Below are 21,322 nucleotides of genomic sequence, written 5' to 3' on the forward strand. Positions count from 1 at the left end.
GAAATTATCTTTCATCATCTTAGCAAGAAGGGATCAGATACAAGGCTTAAACCTATGTGTATAAAATAGATCTTGCAATTTCTCAATAGAGATTTTAGAAAAAGATTTATCATCTCCCACTCCAGATCTCACCCTACACAATAGGCTATGAGATACACTACTCTTGATTTGAGAAATAATTGAGCTTCAGAACAATTTAGTGAGCTTCTGAATATTAAAAACAGAAGTACCAGTTAAATAAATCAACATAAACAGCTGCTTAACAGTGATAAAATATACTTTTATTTACTTTGTTGAACCTGAGGGTCGTAAAAAAAATTATTGCTAAAGTAGATATCAGGCAAACAGAAAGGTACTTTAGAAGCCCAGTTACCTTGGAGTTTATTTAAACTAAGAGAAAAAGGTCATAATGTTTTCATGCAATACATACTTGGTTCTTTAAATAACAATTGTGACAAATAACAGAAATAATTAAGGAATGCTGCACTTGTGATCCATACAAAACACCAACATTTTGGGTTGTACATAATTTAAAGAAATGTCTCAAACACTTTTCAAAATACTGTAGTAGCCAAAACACAGAGGCATGCCTTAGGTGGGCACAGGAACGCAGTTTAGAAAAGAAAGAAAATCACACTAGAACTACTCAATTTCTTCAAAATCACTGAGCAAGAAAAGCAACACTGCACTTCCATACCGATTTTACACAACTTCTATACAGTACCTTGACTTAAATCCAAGAGCAAAAGTTAAGACTCTCCTCCTCTATTTTTGGTAAACAACTGCATGGTAAACTTAGATGACTTGTCCCCCTGGATTTTACCTGGGAGTGGCCTTTTAAATTTTTTATTTAAAAGAGGGCAGGTTTGGCACTTTTATACTGATGTCACCAATGTTAATATTTCTTGGGATCTCAGGAAGATTCATATTCTTTACAGCTGATACAGCACGGGCTGGAGCTCCTGCTAAGCCAGCCTGTATACAGAAGCAAATAAAAGAAAAAGAAAATGTACAACTCAGGTGTAGCTCATCACAAAACACAAAAATGGAGGACAATGATAAAAGATTTTCATATAACAAGCTTAGAGACCAGATGGTAGTTTGAATTGGTATGGGATGGTTACTTTGAAATACTAATCTATAAAGAGAAAACAGTTGACACATTAAAAAATACAGTGAATACATGCAATGATAACAATGTAAAGACTGAAATACAAATTAACCTGTACTACTTAGATATCACACACAATATTGAAATTACAAAACTTAGAGCTTCACCTATATCTTGATTTAACTGACTTAACGATATAACCACGAAACATATTTTACATTAGTTTCCTTATGAAACGTCTCTTGCAACAATAAGGATAGATTTTGGTGTTTTCTCATTTTTAAAATGCATTTATTATCAATATATGCTGTGAAATAAAAACTGAAAGTAATAGATCATGCTTGCTTAGTTTCTTGACTTAGGGCTAAACCCTTAAAACATTCCAAGTGATAAAATCTTTTAAAATTTATTTTTTAAAATTATGGAGGCTCCTCTAAACTTTTCTAGGAAAATTCTAGAACATTAAAAAAAAATCAGGTTTTTAACGAGAAGCCTCAACCAGAGAACAGTTCTGCCTAAAAACGACTGAAAGAAGAGGATCATTCCAACCCTTTGATGCATTAGTAAAAATATAATGATTAAAAATATTGTCATATACAGTAGATTCAACAATATTTTACAAAATACAAACTTAGAGAAAGAAAAGCATAAAGGCAAAAGGTAGTATATATAAATAAATGAATTTTAAAATTTCCAGTACCATTAGTGTACAATTTTTGTCTTTCATCTTAGGAAAATTTATAATTTTGAAAGAAAATACACTTAAAATATAAAAGGAAAATGAATATATATCATTTTTCTCAAATAGCTACATCAACAGTCTTCATATTTTTAAGGTTTAATTCATATACAAAATAGATTTCATCAATTTTTCTTGAGGCTATATAATAAAGTAAAGCCAACAAAAACATGTGAATTCAGTGGCATACATCATCTTGAACAAAAGCAGACAATTAAGTAGCAAAAACAAATCTTCCACTTTGCTTAGATTACATATATAAGAGACAATGTCCGTGTAATTAGGAACACTAGTTTTAAAGTTCCTTTTTGTAATTTTAGAATTTTTTTTCTCTCATGTAATCCTACCTCTTTCGTTAATCAAAAAAAAAAATAGTAATAATAAAGCTGTTACCTGAGAAAAATCTTGACTGATACAAAATAGGCCAGTGTAAACTATTTGCTGAATAAAGGATACAAACATTGTTAAGCAATGAAATAAAAGCCATGGATTATCAAGTCAGAATTGGAAATAATAGAAAAATCAGTAAAATAGTATTAATAATAGATATGTCCACACAGGCAATGATAAGGGTGATATGGATGAAAAACTCCATACCCAATTAAAGAATGAATAGGGCTGGAGAATTTAATTTTTGTAATTAAATGGAGGTTATTGTTTTTGTTACGTAACTAAAAATTTGATTGACCTCTACATTTATACCTACCTGAAGCAACGCAGTTTTTGTTGTACCCCATTTTCCTCCCACTGCCCCAAAAGACGTTGGAAATACAAATGAACATTGTTTAGGGTGACACGAATCATATTCAAAAGGGTTTTTAACTTGATTATTTCAAGTTCATTGTCTAGCTATCAAAATTTAGAATGGTTTAAGATCAAAGAAGAATCCAATTCAGAGAGCTTTACCATCCTTGTAGGCTCTCTTCATTTTACCAGGAAGTATGCTGTCTGCCAAGGGAACAGAAATTATTTTATAAAATTACAGACATCCTAGAACTAGTTCATTTTTCCAGGTAGAAGGATTTTGTAATTTTTCTAATGGAAAAACTAACTTGCCAATATTTTTACTTTGGAATTTCTATACAGGGTACAAATGATGAGTAGACTATAGAAAATTATTGATAAGATATTTGAATATAAATATTTCAAAAGACATGAATTATTAGAGGACTTTATTACTGAGAAAGAGAGAGAGAAGGTAGGTGTGAATATGTGTGTATATGTGTTTTACTGGATGCTATGGTTTACATTTATAAATAGTAAAAATAATTTTTTCAGTATTAAATTAAATGTCATTGTGAAGAAGCCTTCCTTTCCATAATACCCTGTACCATGAACAGCTAAAGTGAACTTAAGCAAAGTAAAGGAGAATAAAAATGAGTCCTGTTCAATTTCATTAGATTAAGTCGTTTCTTTGTGATCAAAGAGGGTGTTGACTGTTGGCTGCTAATGAGAATACATAAAGTCAATACAGCAATTGATTTAAATAGCATAAATGTGCCAAGTTCTTATCATGTAAAACCAAAAGAAGTTTCTGAGTACAACAAACTACAATTCTTCCAAACATAAGCAGCAAGCCATAGACATGCAAAGGATGGTAACTATTCAGAACACGCAAATGAATTAAGAGAATCAAATTATTTCTCAAGCATGTTCAATACTTTTGCGTAGTATGTCATGAATTTAAATGGTAGGAAATAAAAAAATTGTAATGTAGTACTTCAATTAAGTTTTAAACTAACATTTTAAGAAATCAGATTCAGCAGAATATAAAAAAAATATAAGAAGGACTGTTGTTCAGTAAGTAGATGCTTAAAAGACCTATCAATGTTCATACAGGAAAACTTAGGGCTTAAAAAAAAAAGATCCGCATGACTCAGGTAGTCAACACCAGAAGTGCTATGAAACAAATTTCATTTTCAGATTTCCAAGAAAGTGAAGTCTGAAACATTTTTACTAAAGAATAAAATGCAAAAGAGGTAATTTGCCATTAGGAAATCAGTTTGCCAAGAGAAAGGTGTAAAGTAATTTTCATCTTAGTTAAGATTTCATTTTTCAGTAAAATATACTCAAAGCAACAGGATAACTTCTACTAACATAATTTTTTGAACACTAAAGTTTACAGAAATTAAGTTTACCTGACTTAGTAGTATGTACAATTTAAAATGTAAAAATAAGATACTTCTGACAATATAACACAGTTCTTGAAGATTTCAGATTACACAGCTGACACAAAGCAGAAATAAAAAGAATGAAACCCTACTGGAGAAATAACTTGTTTCCATCTGTTGTTATACTCGAGCACCACCATGGCAGGTAGACTGCAGCAACTCCACTAACAAAAACAAATATATGAATCCAAAGCAGTTAAGAGTATGAATTAGATGAAAGAATGAAGTACAGTATATAAAAGAATGGTCATGTTTTCTCTCCCATGAGATTAAATAAACAGAATTAAGAGAAAGAAAACAAAATGAAGTCTGCAAGTATACCAAAATGAGGCCAAACAGATAGAAGACTTATACAGACATACTCTCGGAAATTTCAAGCACTTGAATCACAAAGATAGTAATGGATGGATATGATTTGTTTTTTATTTTGTTTTTAAATTGCCAGACCCAAAAATAAACAAAATATGTGCAAGCAAAACTGAAAAAGCAGCATTACTAAAATATAATCCAAAGAATCTGAAAGCTCCCTTTTCCTCATGCAATAAGCAATTAACTTTCTTTAAGGGAAAGGGAAAAGAATCTGGATATGTATTTCATCTAAGACATAAAATACCATTCCACCATCTTAAAATATTTTTTCAAGCTTGAAATATAGCATCATAAGATGGTAGCTGGGATGATTTGTACATACTAAAACCTTTACCCACCCTTCCTGCTGGAAGTTGCTATATGCATATTCATCATTTTGACCTAACAGCAAAGTGAAAGAACATCAACATTAATAAACACAATAGTAAATGGTTTCAGACTCAAAATCATTAACAAAATAATGGCAGATTTTGAGAGCACGTTTTGAGCAAAATAGAAAATGTCAGTATTTCAATTTCTTAATGTAAGAGTAACTTTTACTCTGGGAATTTATAATAGGCTTCCTCATTGCTTTAAAGGCAGTGCTTTAACTGCAATTATAAACAGATTAGAAATGCTGATAACAATCCTATAGTGAGCAAGAACTACGGCATTATAATAAAAATTTTATCAAAATTAGAATATTTAAAAATTTTAAACCTTCCAAATTACTAGTCATTTTATATAATCTTCAGTTATAATTTCTAGCACAGGATTTGCCTGTATGAAATAAATATAGTAGACTAATGCCATTCATGGATTTATTAACTAGTTTTGACCATTACAAGTGACCTTAGGGGTCCTCACCATAATTTAGTAGAAGAACAAAATAACTGTGCACGTCAAGGAAGAGGGCAGAACCAACTCACAAGCTGAGTTTCCAACATCTGTATCTCAGGGCCATTTTTCTTATTCTATACTCTTTAAAAACGTTTGCTTGATTTTTTCTTTCAAGAAAAAGCTAATTACTAGATCTAGTGATGGAAGTTAAGAGACCCGAGCAGTTGATGGTTCTTTGCTAGAAAATAGCAATTTCACATTAGTTAAAGACTGGAACACAGAAATCAGCAGTGATTTGGATCAATGGAGTAAATGAGACAATTATGTATTATCTGTTCCGGGGATGAAGCAATATGGATCCGGGGACCAAAAGTGGTAGCCCGAGCTGCATAAGATAGCTCACGACTCAAGATAAGAAATTATAAAGCCACTTATATGTTGCTGCTTCTCAAACACATCCAGAAAGTAATAATTTAGTGGCTAAAAAGCAATGCCAAATTCTCAGCGGCATTTTTCTAATTAGTGCGGTACGTAATCTAACCTATTAAGTTTATAGATTTTGTTCCTCTATGGGACTCAATAAAGCATTTTCACTGTGAAATTTTTAAATGGAGGCTTCCATTTTCACTTTTCCTAAAATGGCTTTGTACAAAAAAAGTTGTTCATCATCATCTACATGGAAATTTTTAAAAAGTAATTCACACAGTTAACTTACGGTGTGAAAAAATGTAAAGTTAGGTCTACTAAAAATATTTCCAATATTTGCCAATACACTTTGCAAAAACCTTCAAGCTTTACAATATTTTTTATTAAGTCTTAATGTTTAGATGTCAGAAGGTTGCTACAGTGGAAATTCATTTTATTTTGGTCAATATATTTAATTCCATTTTTTAGAGCATTTAATTCAATTTTAGGAGATTTTTGATCTTACTTTCTGTTGGCCGCTGTTAGTCAAAGCTGTAAAAGCAATTCTGTTAAGACTTTGGAACTGAAAACCATTATGGGGGGTAAAAAGTACTATGTAACAGTCCCTAGTCTAAGCCTTCACTGCTTCCCACTTTGTATGCAAAACTCTAAAGGTTCAGCTTTTGGTTTTTAAATTAACAGCTTCCAAAACACAGCAGGCAATTTTATGTTAAGATCCTAATTTAGAACGATAGGGGGAAAAAAATCTCTGAGAGTTAAATTAAGATTGCTTCTGCCATATGATGCTCAAAATAAACTCTAAATTTATTACTATATACAAAGTAAACTGTCATTTCTACAGAAGTAATTTGTCAGTTAAATGACAATGTTTAAAAAAAAGAACAAAAAATTTAAACTTTCCTTTTACAATGCAGGCAGACAAAACAGAACAAACATGACATCAATGATATACTAGTAAAATACACTAAGTCCAATAAAAGATGAAGAAACTACAAGGAGAAACTAGAATGGAAAATAGGCTACAGGGACTATATGGGTTCATTAACACAAAAAATTTTTGAGTCTGGCCTAAATAATTAATTGCCTTTGACATCATTTTGCTTTCCCTTTGTTAAAGTACATTTTTCTCAAAGTCAGCAATACCTTGTCTACCTGTCCTGTCTGGGAGATTGAAAGATAAAGGTCTGTAAGAGAGAAGAATGGAAAGAGCTAGAAAGATCAGGATGTTCGGAAAAAAGAGGACTGACTTTAAAAAAGTAGTGACTAAATTCAGACCCATTTATTAATTTAAAAAAATAACATGAAACACATAAAAGCTAACCAGTCTCCCCAACCCCACCCCTCTACCTCCACCCCCAGGGAGTCCTTTTATTCCTAGGCAGATTCCAGGGCGCCTCTTACACTTCCCCCATAATCCCACCAACCTCCCATCTTAAACCCTCCTTTCCCAGGATCCCAATGGAATAGTAAACCACTTTTCTAGCAAAGTAGGATAGATGAAAACACATTGAGAATATATCTTTGCTTCTGCTCCTTTAAAGATCTGGGTGATCTTTGCTTCTACCTGTCTAGGTACTGGAATTAAACCAGTTCACTTTCGACTGTCACTGGAAATACCTTTAAGCCAAAATAAAATCTTCAATTTCTCACAAAGTAAAGGCACCTAGATGGATCCATGTTATATTTTAAAAGCTCTAGCTGAATTATAGCTAGGCTTATTTTTAAAAGATAACTGCTATTCTAAATATTACTTAAAGTAATTTTTAAAATATGATAACTAGGTCTTTTCATCAATCATGATATTCTGGATTTTAATTAAGTCTTTCTCGGTAAGTTTTTGCTTATGATAAATTTTAACTAAAATTTAGTAAGAGTTAGATTAATAAAAGCTTATAGTTTACTCTCAAATAATTTTGGATTATTCTGTGGTCATATATTTGGGAGATATAAACAGTTTAAGTAACATGGAAATGGAACCCACGTGAAAACTTTTGACATTTCAATGTGTCTGGAATAAAGTTGATAGCCTTCCATTCTTAAAATATATGAAAATTACTGAAAAATTTGAAGGTCAATGTTATTTTCAACACAATTTCTTAAAATCTGATCATGGCTTCACTTTGACTCAAAATCCTATGTTAGAACTAAAATATTAGCAGACATCACATATAGAGGAACGCTTGATAAGACATATAATATGTTGTGGTTTATCCCCAATCAGATTTAAAACATACTTTCTTGTAAAGGAGAAAAAGAAAAACTAATTTGGTAGCAGATAACAACTGATTATACAAGTTAAAAGATGATCAGTGGATGAAAAACAGAAGTATTCACCAGTATTCGAACCATTTTAAATAGCATTGCTTCTGTGAAAGGATTTTTAAGTTACAATATTCTTATAACTATTTCTATTGAAAATGTAAATTCTGTATTTTACTGCTCTTTATAGAGAGGGAAAACTGTCTCATTAACAAAGTTTTACTGGATAATCAAAAAGCAATATCCATTACGCAATTATTATAGGTCCTTCATGACTTTTGTCAATATTTTATATATAGCAAACTAAGGAGAAAAAGAAAAAACAAAAAGAGGACACCACCAATGGAAAGGAGTTAAACACCTGGAAATGTGAAAATTCCAGACAAGAGGGCAATATATTTTTACAGATGATTATACAGAATTCACAAATTACCACATATTCATTCATTTTAGACTGATTATTCACGGATTGTGTCACTGTCTGTCTCTTGGCATTTAAAATCTATATCCATACAGTTTAGTAAAGCAAGGGTTAACAGATTACATAAGTCTCAAGTTATCATTTTAAGACTTTAAAAACTATAGCTTAGAGTTTTATAGTAAATCTCTTACTATACTAAATAATATATTGCAAATCAACTATTTTAAGTAAAATTGAGTCGTTTTGTCCTAAAACAAAATTTTCCCTATTAATCTGGTTTATGTTTTCCCTTTTCAAAAACCAACTTTTAAAAATTGGCTATAGAACACACAAAATATATACAGTTACTTAAAAGAGTCATAATTTTAAGCTCTTCACTATTACAAGCCTCTCCTTTGGGAAACCAACAGGGATGGTAAATTGACACAAGAAGTGCAGGATTATTTTAATTTAAAATAGAACACTGGAAGATGTTTTCAAACAAAGCTTCAACTGTTTCTAACACTCAGATTTCAGATTATGCATCATCCTGTGTTTCATTCAATTCCAATGAGCATAGCATTGTGTTAAACTGATGCTTTCAAGTGTCAACAAGATAAAAATTCTTCAAAACTCACCTGTTATAAATTAATGCTGACATATTTTTAATACCTTCCTGCTTTTATAGTAACATTTACCTTAAATCAACCAAACACCTGAACTTGTACTAATAAGTATAAATAAAATTTAGTTTTCTAATCTGAGTTATGACTATAAATACCAAAGGTTAACAGTATCCTCAAACATCGTGTTGAATGAGATATTGAGACTATTCATCTCTCCAGACTTCTGCTCTAGTAATAAGAAGCAACCAGAATAATATGAACTTGAGTGGCTCCACTACAGCACCCGTTACTGATGTTCAGCCTAGGTCTTGAGGGGAGAGTCACTAAAATTCTAATGTAGGGTTTTATACAATGCTAAAGTGCTGGTTGGTCCTCATTTACCCAACTTAACAGCACAAAGTTAGCTGTGTATAACTAACCAACTCCTTCTCTTATAGAATGCAATAAACGCCACAAATACATGTATTATTGCATAAAATATGTGACTTAGCTAACTTCTCAGTGACCTTTGGGAATGACCCAGAATTAAAAGATTAAGGCATTGAATTTCTTTTTTCAATGTGCACTCAGGCTTGCTAAGCACCTATTACAACATAACATTACTTCTTCATAAGAATTCTATTTCCTCTCCTTTCCTTTTCTAGAAAGTTTTGTAAATTTATCTATCTTCAAAATCTATCAGTTCTGAGATTTCCTTGATAATTACTGACTAGGGTTTTACAAAGCAAATATTGATTCTACTATTCAAATAAATAATTTTTTTTTAAGCAACAAGAATTTGGAATTGTGTTTATTACCCAAGGCAGTTATGACCGTGTCTAAAAGAAGAATACACAAAACTATTTGGTAGATAGTAGTCACAGAACATTTAACATAACAAAATTCGTATATTTTATTTCTTAAAAGTGAATCAGCATACCAGCTGTACTTAAGGGGTGATACTGAAGGACAAACAGTGAAAGCTATAACTCATGCATAATTTATGATCATGCTTACTACCTCCATTAATCAGAGCACTTTCTATTCTTACCTCAGATTTCTCCAGTTTATTTTGTGCATCGATTTGTGTAACAATCTCATTCATATTGGTCTCCAATACCATTCCCCCCATCACCATTTCTGCAAGAATATTATGAACCTAAAGGAAAAAATATACACATCCATAAAGAAAACTCAGTAAAAAATGTTTATTGCTTTCAGTAGTTGTTGTTTCAAATACTCCTGTGTCTATTTTATAAGTGTGAACTGTAAAATAAAAATAATTTGGAGTGAGGGCTCATAATCCACTTTCATCACTACTGTGAAGCCTCAGGCAGTTAGTTACAAAACCTCCTAAGTCCTAGTTTAATGGACTGTAAAATAAGAGGTAACAATAGTACCTCCTCCACAGACTATTGAAAGGATTAAATGAGGTCATCCATGGAAGTGCCCCAAACAAAGTAAACGATCAATAAATATTAGCTACCATTACTATTGTACCAAGTTTAATGCTTAAAAAAAGCTCTACAAGGGCCTTTTATACCAGATTCTTAGACAACAATTAGTAAGTTGTTTTATGCTCAAAGTACTTAATGAAGCTATGTGGCATTATTACAAGCTCTAGATTGAAAAAAAGTAAAATTTTCTTTTTATTGCAGGTATTTTAATAATGCTTTTACCCCAAAGCACTCTCTATATGTAATATTCAGATTTTTTACGATCAAATACATCTTAAAGTGACTAAATATAGTGTTTTCCATTGGGGAGAAAATATATAACCCAAGTGTTTTTTCATAACGTATTTACTGGATCAAAAATCACCAATTCAAAGCTGAATTAGCTTTCACAAAATAGTATACTCTGCTATAATTTTTTTAAAAAATGTAGCAACATTAAGAATGATGACTGAAATTATTTATGAACACTGACTCTATCACTTATCAGTTGTACGCCTTTCAGCATTTCTTGACCTTTCTGAGTCTGTTACCTTATCTGTAAAATAGAGATAGAAATAGTATAGACACCTCACAGGACTACTGAAAGAATTAATAATTCACGTAAAGTGCTTAGCACAGTACCTAATAGGTATTATAAGGTAATTTTATTTTTTTAAACAAAAACTTTTTTTGGTTAAATATAAAATTATATTTTTCGATTTTCACTCCTTTAAAACATTTCATGCAGATGTATTCATGATTTAAAAAATATCCTACCATTATTTACTATTTTTTCATTTTGGAAAGATGGACATCTCATACACAAATTGTGAAGAAAGAATTATAGAAGTTACTTTTCCTAGCAAACAAAACAAAACCACCAGAAGCCACAATTGTTTTAAAATCTAGTGCTACAGATGTTAGCTCAGGGCAAATCTTCCTGAAGCAAAAAACAAAGGGAATATTGGCAATGGATGTTAGCTCAGAGCAAATCCTCCTCAGAAAAAAAAACCTAGTGCTAAGTATCATCACTTCTACTATCCTTTCTGTTACTAGATACCATTTATTAAAACTATGTTTTGATGCTGTACTTATGGTATCTAATTTAATTCTCACATTATCCTTTGTTACAGCTGAGAGAAAAAACCAGCTTACTCAAGACATAAACTAATAACATGTGGCAAACCAGCGACTCAAACCTAAGCCTGAGTGATCCAAGTCCAATTCCTTGCTTTCTTCTGTCAACAATAAATGAAATTGATGCAGCTAATTAATCTTTAGTCATAATGTACGAAAATTCAATTAAAGGTCAAGAAGGTGATTAGGTGATAAAATTACCTTACAATAGCTAGGACGTACTATATAGCAGGGAAAGTGTTCAGAAAGAAAGGCCATGGCCAGCAGACAGAGATTCATTAAAACTTCCATTTTAGCAGAACTTACTTTCTTCTTTTTAAAACAAAGTCTCATGAGAAAGCACAATTTGTAATGCTGTTAAAAGTATAGTAACTCCACCACCCCCACTTTGCTCAGGCTTTCTTATGGGTTCATCTCCATATACACTGTACCACTGCCTTTCCAGAAACATCTTAGAACACAAGCACTAGATTAGTGGAAACCATAAATTTCAGTATTATAGGAATGCTTACCAAGTTTAGAGGTATCAAAATATGAGCAGCCTGCAAATGTAGGTCCTACCCAAGAAATTCTAAGAATATATGTCAATTTAAGAGATAAGGACTAGGATATAAATTTGTCCTCAAAGTAAAAATAACTCCTATGAAAGCAAATTCAGAAATCCAGAGGTAGAGACAGAAAATACAAATGAAGGGTCTGTGAGCTAAATCTTAAGGAAAAATAATCTCATTCATTATAAAGATAATAAATGCCTAACAACTTTATCCTGGCTGAGGAGGTGTTATATGTTATGTAGAAATTCAAGGAGATAAACAGTATGGGAATGAGAATTAGTAATTGGAAGGCTATTCCAGTATTACCAAGGTTATGGAGTACAAAGTAAGGTATGTCACATGAGGAGGGGAAATTTTGAAGATGAACATAACATGCCCAGTGATAGAAAAATTCATGTTCCAAGAATTGAGAAAAATTTTTGGCAGACTTAATAAGAGAAAGAGGACGATAAAAGCTCTGTTTTTAGCTTAACCCTAACTCATATGGTTGACACATTCCAGTATTTTGCTTTATAAATTTTATTTAAAACAGATTTTTATGGAAATAAAGGAAAGGATGACAATATGGTTACAATGTAACTCATCTACTAAAGCACTTTGATGTTCACCCACAATAAGAGTTTAATGAGTTTTTACTCTTTTTCTGAACTTGTATAGATATTTAAGTGTTTTAAAAAGTTGCAAATACCACATTAACAATGTATTTTTGCTTTTTTTTTTTTAATACATGCCCTGTCTACCCAACCACAAAGCTTCTCCTGGACATAGATCATAACTTCTAAATTACAATACAAGCAAATGATTAAAAATTTAAGCCAATACAGAATCTTATGTATGAACAACAGTAGTTTCCACTACCCTCTGCTTCTGTTATCAGCTCCCGCTATCCAAAGATAATCACAGTTAATCATATTTTATACATCCTTCTAGAAAACTTGTCATGCATATACTTGCCATATGTGTGTGTATGATATCTAATTTACACAAATGAGATCACACTATATACATTATTTTCACAGTTCTGCAAGAAAATAAGGAATGGTTGAAAGTTAGAGGCAGGAGAGAATGAGAATGCAAGTTAAGAAAATAATAAAAGATACTGGTGCCAGATTTACGTAGAAGAATAATAAATGAAACATTTTGGTAAGAGCAAAGAAACAAAAATACAAAACTGTAAAATGGTGAATCTACGCTATTAGTTATCACATACCTAAAAAATGAAAGAAATCTCCAGATTCCTCAGAAATAGACATAGCTTATTAAATGAAAAAAATGAGTGGGATAGAACAATTTCTATAATATGGTCCCATTGAGGTTTACAAAAAAAATTATACACATACTTAGATATACCCAGAAAATTTCTGGAAATGCATATAAATACTTTTATTAAAAAAAAACAGGCTTCATTTTTTTAGAGCAGTTTTAGGCTAACAGCAAAATTGAGAAGAAAGTACAGAGACTTCCCATATATATACATAGCTCCTGCCCCTAACTTGCACACCTTCCCCCATTATCAACATCCCCCAGCAAAGTAGTAAATTTGCAACAACTGATGAGCCTACACTGACATATCATAATCACCCAAAGTTCACAGTTTAACTCAGGGTTCTCTCTTGAAGTTGTACATTCTATGGGTTTGAACAAAGAAGTAATGATGTATCCATCATTATAGTATCACACAATTTTCACTGCCTAAAAATCCTCCATGCTCCACCTATTCCATCACCTTCCCTCCTCAACCCCTGGCAACCACTAATCTTTTCACTGTATCCATTGTTTTGCCTTTTCCAAAATATAGTTGGAATCATACAGTATGTAGCCTTTCAGATTGGCTTCTTTCACTGAGTAATATGCACTTTAGGGCTCCTCAATGTCTTTTCATGGCTTGATAGTTCATTTCTTTTTAGTGCTGAGTAATATTCCATTTTCTGGATGTAACACAGTTTGTTTACCCATTTATGTACTGAAGGACATCATGGTTACTTCCAAGTTTTGGCAATTATGAAAAAAGCTTCTATAAACATCTGTGTGCAGGGATTTGTGTAAACATAAGTTTTCAACTCCTTTGGGTAAATACTGTGTAAACATAAGTTTTCAACTCCTTTGGGTAAATACCAAGGAGCGTGATTGCTGAATTGTGTGATAAGAGTATGTTAGTTTTGTAAGAAACAGCCAAACTGTCTTCCAAAGTGGCTGTACCATTTAGCATTCACCAGCAATAAATGAGAATTCCTGTTGCTCCATGTCCTCACCGGCATTTGGTGTTGTCAGTGTTCCAGATTTTGGCCATTCTAATAGGTATGTAGTGGTATCTCATTTTTGTTTTAATTTGCTGCAAATATTTTTTTTAACAGATAGTAATTACCTAAAGAATGGAACTGGAGGACTCAGGAAGAACGAAGCCATCTTTCATTTTATACTTTTATTTGTTTTGAAAACTTTTAACATGTGCATATATTACTTGAAAAAAAAATCTTGCTAAAATAAAAGAGACACCATGCAGTAACTCAGAGGAACAACATTAAAGGCAATGATCACGCACATGTTTAAGTTATTTAGGAGGTAACACAAAGGTGTTGAATATCTGTTAGTGATAAGCAAAGACAAGCCTGCCACTTTTCATATATGTTTAAATAATAAGAATTCTATCTTATATATACATCAATGCAGAACCTGGAGACTTTTACTTAAAACTACTCTAACATATTTAATATTAAATAGTCTTTATGTTATTTTATTTTTATTTATAAAATATAGTGCACATTGTGGGTATCTAATAAATACTAAATACACTTTTTTCTTCAAGATCATTTATCTCAATTATCTTAAAATTCAAAAGTTAAAGAATAAGGCATTTATTTGGTATTTAAGTTTTTACCATTCCATCAATAAAACGTACTTATTAGATATTTATATATAGTGCTTACAGAGAGCAGCATCCTGACTGGAGTAAAGCCTACATAATCATTGGAGAGTAGAATGAAGATCAAATGAGAAACATTTCACTTTTTGACAGTTACAAGCCCTCTACTAGGCTGAACAAAGCATCTAAAAAGGGATATAGAAAGGAAAGGAGGTCAAATTATGTAGATTCTTTTCTATGGATTGTCACTTGTTTTCAGAGCATAAAAAGCTACTTTGCTATAATTTATGCTAGAAAAGATGTCCTCTGCGCTAAATATTTTTTAATTAGACTACATTAATATCTGATTATAGGGACAGTCAAGTAAAATATGGCCTATTCGTTCTATTCAATACTTCACTTAAGAATAAAGATGTTGTGTATGTATTAATATGGAACAACTTACAGAAAGATGAAGTTAATAAAGCAAGGCATAGAACATCACGTGAAATAAAAACAAACTTAAATACTCACTGAACCAAGAGAACTATGCATGTCTTTGAAAATATATAGGAAAATAGTCTGGAAGTCTACCTAGACAAACTATTAACAGAAATTACTTCAGGGAAAACAGTGTGAGATGGGAGTGAGTGAGTGTAAGGAGGGGGATAAGGTAAGAAGAACCTTCATGTTTAATTATACAGTCTTCAGAATTGTTTGACTTTGTTTCTAAAGAAATATAAGCATTATTATTGCAATTTTAAATAATAAAATATCTGACTATGGATAACACTCTAATGTTTTTTAATATTTGTGTGTCTATGAGACACGCAGAGACACAGACAGAGGCAGACAGACATCACGTATCTTCCTCAAACAACTGCAGACCACTTGAGGACTGGGCTAGGGGCATATTCATCGCATAACTCTGCAGGGTGTTAACTACTAAATAAATATTTTGTAAAATGTGTTTTGCACATTTTACTCCTTCTCTGCTTGTGAAAGGAAATTGAACAGGAAATTTAAAAAGGGGGGAGGGGCAAGCAGAGTTACAAGTCTACTGTAAAAACTATAATACTGTAAGATAGGACTTTTTAAATTAAGACAGAACAGCCAATTATGATGAAATGATCAATTATTTAAAATTAGGTTAGAAAATTTCCATTTACGTACTTCTGTGGATCATACTGCTACTAATCTGATAACGAAATTTTAATACATATATTTGCTAATAAAAATTTTAAGCAATGAACTTAATCTATTAATATCTCTATTTGTAATTCTAAATGGTCTAAATAGATCTCTATGTTTTGGTATTTCTTCAAATCTAAGCTACCACTGATTAAAAAAAAATCATTAATTTACATACCACTGAAAAGGAAAAATGTTGCCAATTAAATAATGATGAGCTATAGAACATAACACGTATCCCGATCTCAAAAATGTTAAAATGTGAAAGAAAATATGCATTTTAGAATCCATGAAATATGGTATTTTCATGTCATGATTTAGCTCCACAAGGGCTGATAGGTAAAATAAAAGCTATAATGAAAAAATTTAAATAAGAAAATGAATGTCTTTGGGTTTTACTGAAGTCACTGCAAACACCATATATATACTGGAATTTCATTAAATCTAAAAATCCTTAAAATTCTGGTATAATTGTTCTCCAGCAGGATATCTGATATATCAAAGTGTTACACAAATCAAAACTTTCACTTGATAATGTTACTAACCTTGAGAAAGTGTTTGTTAAATTAATCAGTTCTGTCAGAGAAGCAAATTACAAGTATGGAAAAGGAGAAGGCTAGCATAAATTCTGCAGTGTGGCACTAGACTCAGGTATTAAGAAGAACTCAATTATTTTTAATACATATAAAGATACAGAAATAGGTACAGGTGTGTGTGTGTGCATGTGTATGTATAAATACATCTATTATATCACCCCTGTAGCAATGAGCATACATGGTGCTGAGACTGTCATTTCTAAACATCACTGTCCACTAAAAGAAATTAGGGTTCCTTGGAGAAATGGCTATCTCAAGGGCTGGGGCAGAAAATATATAAGATGCTCTGTCCAAAGAAAAGGCCTAGAGGGGCTGACCCTGTGGCCAAGTGGTTAAAGCTCTGTGTGCTCCTCTTTGGCGGCCCAGGATTCATTGGTTCGGATCCTGGGTGCTGACATCCATGCTGTGGAGGCATCCCACATACAAAGTAGAGGAAGATTGGCACAGATGTTAGCTCGGGGCTAGTCTTCCTCAAGCAAAAAAAAGGAGTAGGATTGGCAATGATGTTAGCTCAGGGTGAATCTTCCTCACAGGGGGAAAAAAAAGGCCTAGAAACAATCACCAGCCTCATAATTATGATCACCTCCAGATGATGGTTTCTATACACCATTTCCTACTGAAAGGAATCAGGGCTCCTAGAAGGAATGGCTGCTAACACATCTAGAGCAGGAAATGAACAAAATGAGTCTGGAACATCTAGTTGGACCTAAGACAAAGCAACTATTAAAGTCCATTGGGGGAGGTCATGTCAAAAGGACTCAGAAGACAACCTGAAGGGATTCCCACTGGCTAGAGATGGAGCAATATGAGCATCAAAAAAAAAAATAATATCTGCAATCAATTAGAACAAATCAATCATGTTAAAATTCATATGTCACAAGGATACTAAAAAAATTCAATGATCATGGTAGATATGAGGGAACCAAACTGTTATGAAAACTGGAAAATAAAAAGAAATAGTCTAGAATTTATCCTTCCTTTCCTATGTAAACCATACCTTTTAAACCCATCATCTCTGTTTTTCAATGGATTATTTCATTCAATTTACACTTAATGTATGGAATAATAAACTATTTTAAATTATTACTTTGTTCCCCCATGTTAGTTTGATCAAATTTTATTTATAATATATCCCCCCTCTTTTCAATCAGAGATTCTATGCCTACAATTTTCATTAGTGATTACTATCTCTTTCCTTGCTCTCTTAAGCAAATATGACTTTATTATTACTTATAAAACAAATATAAAGTCTTTCTACCAGTGCGATGCCTTGGTCTCCTACTAAAATGCTCTCATTATCCCCTGTTCTCCTTTCTCTCAGTTGGATAAGAGCCTCAAAATACTTTTATAATACATGTTAAATACTTCAAAGTCTCTTATCTTTTCCTTCATGTCTTCTACCTCTTAATCTTTCAGTCCCACACTTTGAGATTATTTCCTGCACTTATCTTCTACCTATAATTCAAGTTTCAACTGTGACCATCCTCTTCTTTTAAACATTAGTTTGAAAAACACACTCTAAAGCCACAGAAAGACTTTTCCAAACTGCATCTCCTTAAATATTTTTTATTATTTTTAAATTTCAAGTGTTCCTCTCTCTCCTCCGGTAGTTCTTTTCATGGGGCATATGTTCTGATTGTTCAAACTGTTCCTTCATTTCTCTTGTTGAGATGGCATTCCTTTTCTCTGTTGGCTCACTAATACTCAGGTCTGGTTGCTGAGATATTCTTAACGGCTAGACTTCTTCAGTTGGTGAAAGGAAAAGGAGTCTCTCACTCTGTGGCCTGTTGTTTAAGGATAGGCTGTCAAACTCCTCAAGAGGGACTGGGCTGGAGGAAACCATTGCTCCAAACCAATTTTGGGTAGGGGAAGGCTATCCCACTACTTCAGATACAGAAATCAGTGACTGATAACAGAAATCAGTACTTAAAGATTTGTAATGAGAAATTCCTAACAATCACAATGAAAGAAAAGATGCTGGCTTGGTGGGTAGTAGGTCACGTGGAAACTGTTATATGGAGGCTAGAAAGTTAGTGATCCATGTTTGTAGTGGCAAACGTTTGGTAAAACTGTCATCTGTGATACCTTGAAAAGCAAATAACTTTACCCCTGAAAACTCTTTTCTCTTTGACATAGAAACTGACAGTTTCAGACAGTGGCAGCTTTGTCACCATGGATCCCAGAGTGACAGCATGTGGAATATGATAAACATACTGCATGAATGAGAAATATTCTGATATTTGTTACTGCAGCATCAATTAGCCCACCCTAACTGATAACAAAAGGGGTATTCCTCACAACTTCCGCCTTTGATCTGCCCAGCTGTGGTCCAAAAGCAAGAGGAGGGTTGTGTGCAAAACTTTCTGTATCTGTCCCTAAGAAAAAGTGAATTGAGCAGGTTAGGAGATGCCTGGCTGTAAGAAAGCTCCAGGGTGCTTAAAAATTGAAAATAATCCTACTTTCATAGAAAGGCTGAAAAAAAAAACAAAACTAGCATTGTTTTAGATGGAGAATGTACGGTCAGGAAAGGTCTATATGACTGGTCTCTGACTCTTGGTATCCTAAGTTTTTCTTAGTGCATTGAAAAAAATTAAAACAAGAGCTTAGCCCAGAAAAAAGAGACATAGCTAATTTGGGGAGGTTCAAAAGTAGTGATACACTGTTGTATGAAATGAATATTACACATTTTTAATTTTTTAAAGACATATTCGTTTCTGTAATTATTTGTACAAAAAATATCTAAAAATATACATGCTCTAAAATGTTAACACTAGCGTTAATTAAACAAGGAGGCCATTAGTCTGAGATGATTCTAATTCCTTAGCAGCCTACATAAGCAAACTGAAACCTAAGCCTATAAATGCCTCAAGGTTAAGAAAGTAAAACTAGGGACAACCAATTGCAAACAGCCAATTCGGCTTTCCCAAATAATGCAACCGCTTATTGCATGATTATAGCTTTAGCAATCAGATCATTGCCTTGCTTTGCTTCTGCCACTTCTCCATACGAGTCTTTTCCCTAGCTCCTGTCAGTGGAATGCTCCTAACCACTTTCGGTTTGGCGCTACCCAACTTGAATCAATTTTTGCACAAATAAACTCATAAATTTAATATGCCTTGGTTTATCTTTTAACACGGCAATCTCTGAAATTGAGATGACTTCTATTTATTTTCCTCTCATATGTATTTTCTGATTTTTCTAAAATGAAAGTATATTAACGTAAAATAAAAGTTTTAAAAACATTGTGTGTCATGTATGGAAGTTGTAGATGAGTAGAGCCTAATTTCTCTATTAAGGAAAACTTTCATTCTCCAGTACAAACACGAACGCTTGACTCTTACCACAACATTTTAAAATAGAATCTTCAATTTTCTTAAAAAATTGCAAGATGTATTATATAAGCTAATGATCATAGAGCAGTCATTTTAAAAAGAGCATTTTTAAGCATTTTAATCATGTACCAAAACATAATTTCAAATATTGTACACCCTAATGTCTAAAAATAACAGGAGTCTTTGCAAATGTGAAAAAGCATAGGATATATTAATTAGAGAAAAGCAGGAAAAAACTAAAAATAGACTTAAAAATATCAAGTTTAAGTTCTCTGTGAAAAATGAATTAGTACATGAAATCAAATCACTTAGTAAAGAAGAAACATGATCTAGGGGATTGGCTAATGATAAATGTATTCTTTTGATGTTTACAAATAATAAAATTCATTCCTTGTGCTATAGCTGGAGTAGGGTAGTGGTTACATAACTACAAACATTTGCCAAAACTTAGTTAACTGTATGTTTAAAACTGCTGAATTTTAATCAGTGCAAATTATTCCTCAACAAAGTTTATTTTTAAAAATCACTTTTTTTGGCTAAAACTTTTGACAGATTATTCTCAAACTATTTTATTCAATGGCTTAATCATTCAAAACAATCTGTTACATTATGCAAACTTAATACAGAAAAAAATCTGTATATACTAAAAGTGGAATTTCTTCCTCCTAAATTCTATATCACCAAGACCCAGTAACACTAGTTAGAAAACTCAGTCAGGGGCTGACGCAGTGTTCGCGGGTTCAGATCCCCGGCGCAGACCTACACATCGTGCATCAAGCCATGTTGTGGCGGCGTCCCACATACAAAATAAAGGAAGACTGGCACAGATGTTAGCTCTGCAACAATTTTCCTCAAGCAAAAAGAGGAAAATTGTCCACAGATGTTAGCTCAGGGCAAATCTTCCTTACACACAAAAAAGAAAACTCAGTCATTCTTCCTTTCTCTCACCTCCAGCTGTCAATAGGCCAAGAAGCCCTGTCAATTCTTTCTTTCACCCCTACTGTTCTGCCTTAGTTCACCACTTTCTGGACTATTACAACAGATCCTAATTGATTTCCCTGTCTTTAGTTTCCCACTTACCAACTGAAACTCCGTAATGTAGAAAAAAATGATCTTGCCCAAAAAAGGGACAAAGCAACAATAACCATGGCACTAAAGGCACTCTAAAATGAGGCTTCTTGGGGCCAGCCTGGTGATGTAGTGATTAAGTTTGTGTGCTCCACTTCAGTGGCCCAGGGTTCGCAGATTTGGATCCTGGGCATGGACCTACATACTGCTCATCAAGCCATGCTATGGAAGTGGCCCACATACAAAAAAAAAAGAGGAAGATTGGCA

At 32.7% G+C, this 21,322-nt stretch overlaps 1 protein-coding gene across 5 annotated transcripts in view; it reads right to left on the reverse strand.

Annotated features, from left to right (window-relative positions):
• Positions 1–259: 259 nt before the first annotated feature.
• AP3S1 (adaptor related protein complex 3 subunit sigma 1) overlaps positions 260–21,322 on the reverse strand; it is a 63,195-nt gene continuing 42,132 nt past the window's right edge. The window contains exons 5-9 of one of the 5 annotated variants that reach the window (XR_011425144.1): positions 9,951–10,058; positions 6,779–6,819; positions 4,729–4,771; positions 2,244–2,291; positions 260–975 (exon numbers count right to left, since the gene is read on the reverse strand). Coding sequence is in view for 3 of the 5 variants with exons in the window: in XM_070233225.1 (XP_070089326.1) it covers positions 847–975; positions 2,244–2,291; positions 9,951–10,058 (285 nt within the window). In the remaining 2 variants the exon portion in view is untranslated. The remainder of the gene's footprint in view (positions 976–2,243; positions 2,292–4,728; positions 4,772–6,778; positions 6,820–9,950; positions 10,059–21,322) is intronic. The other 4 variants (XR_011425143.1, XM_070233225.1, XM_070233227.1 and 1 more) reach the window with 4 other exon arrangements.

This window comes from Equus caballus, chromosome 14 (genome assembly GCF_041296265.1).
Source record: "Equus caballus isolate H_3958 breed thoroughbred chromosome 14, TB-T2T, whole genome shotgun sequence".
NCBI classification, from domain to species: Eukaryota; Metazoa; Chordata; class Mammalia; order Perissodactyla; family Equidae; genus Equus; species Equus caballus.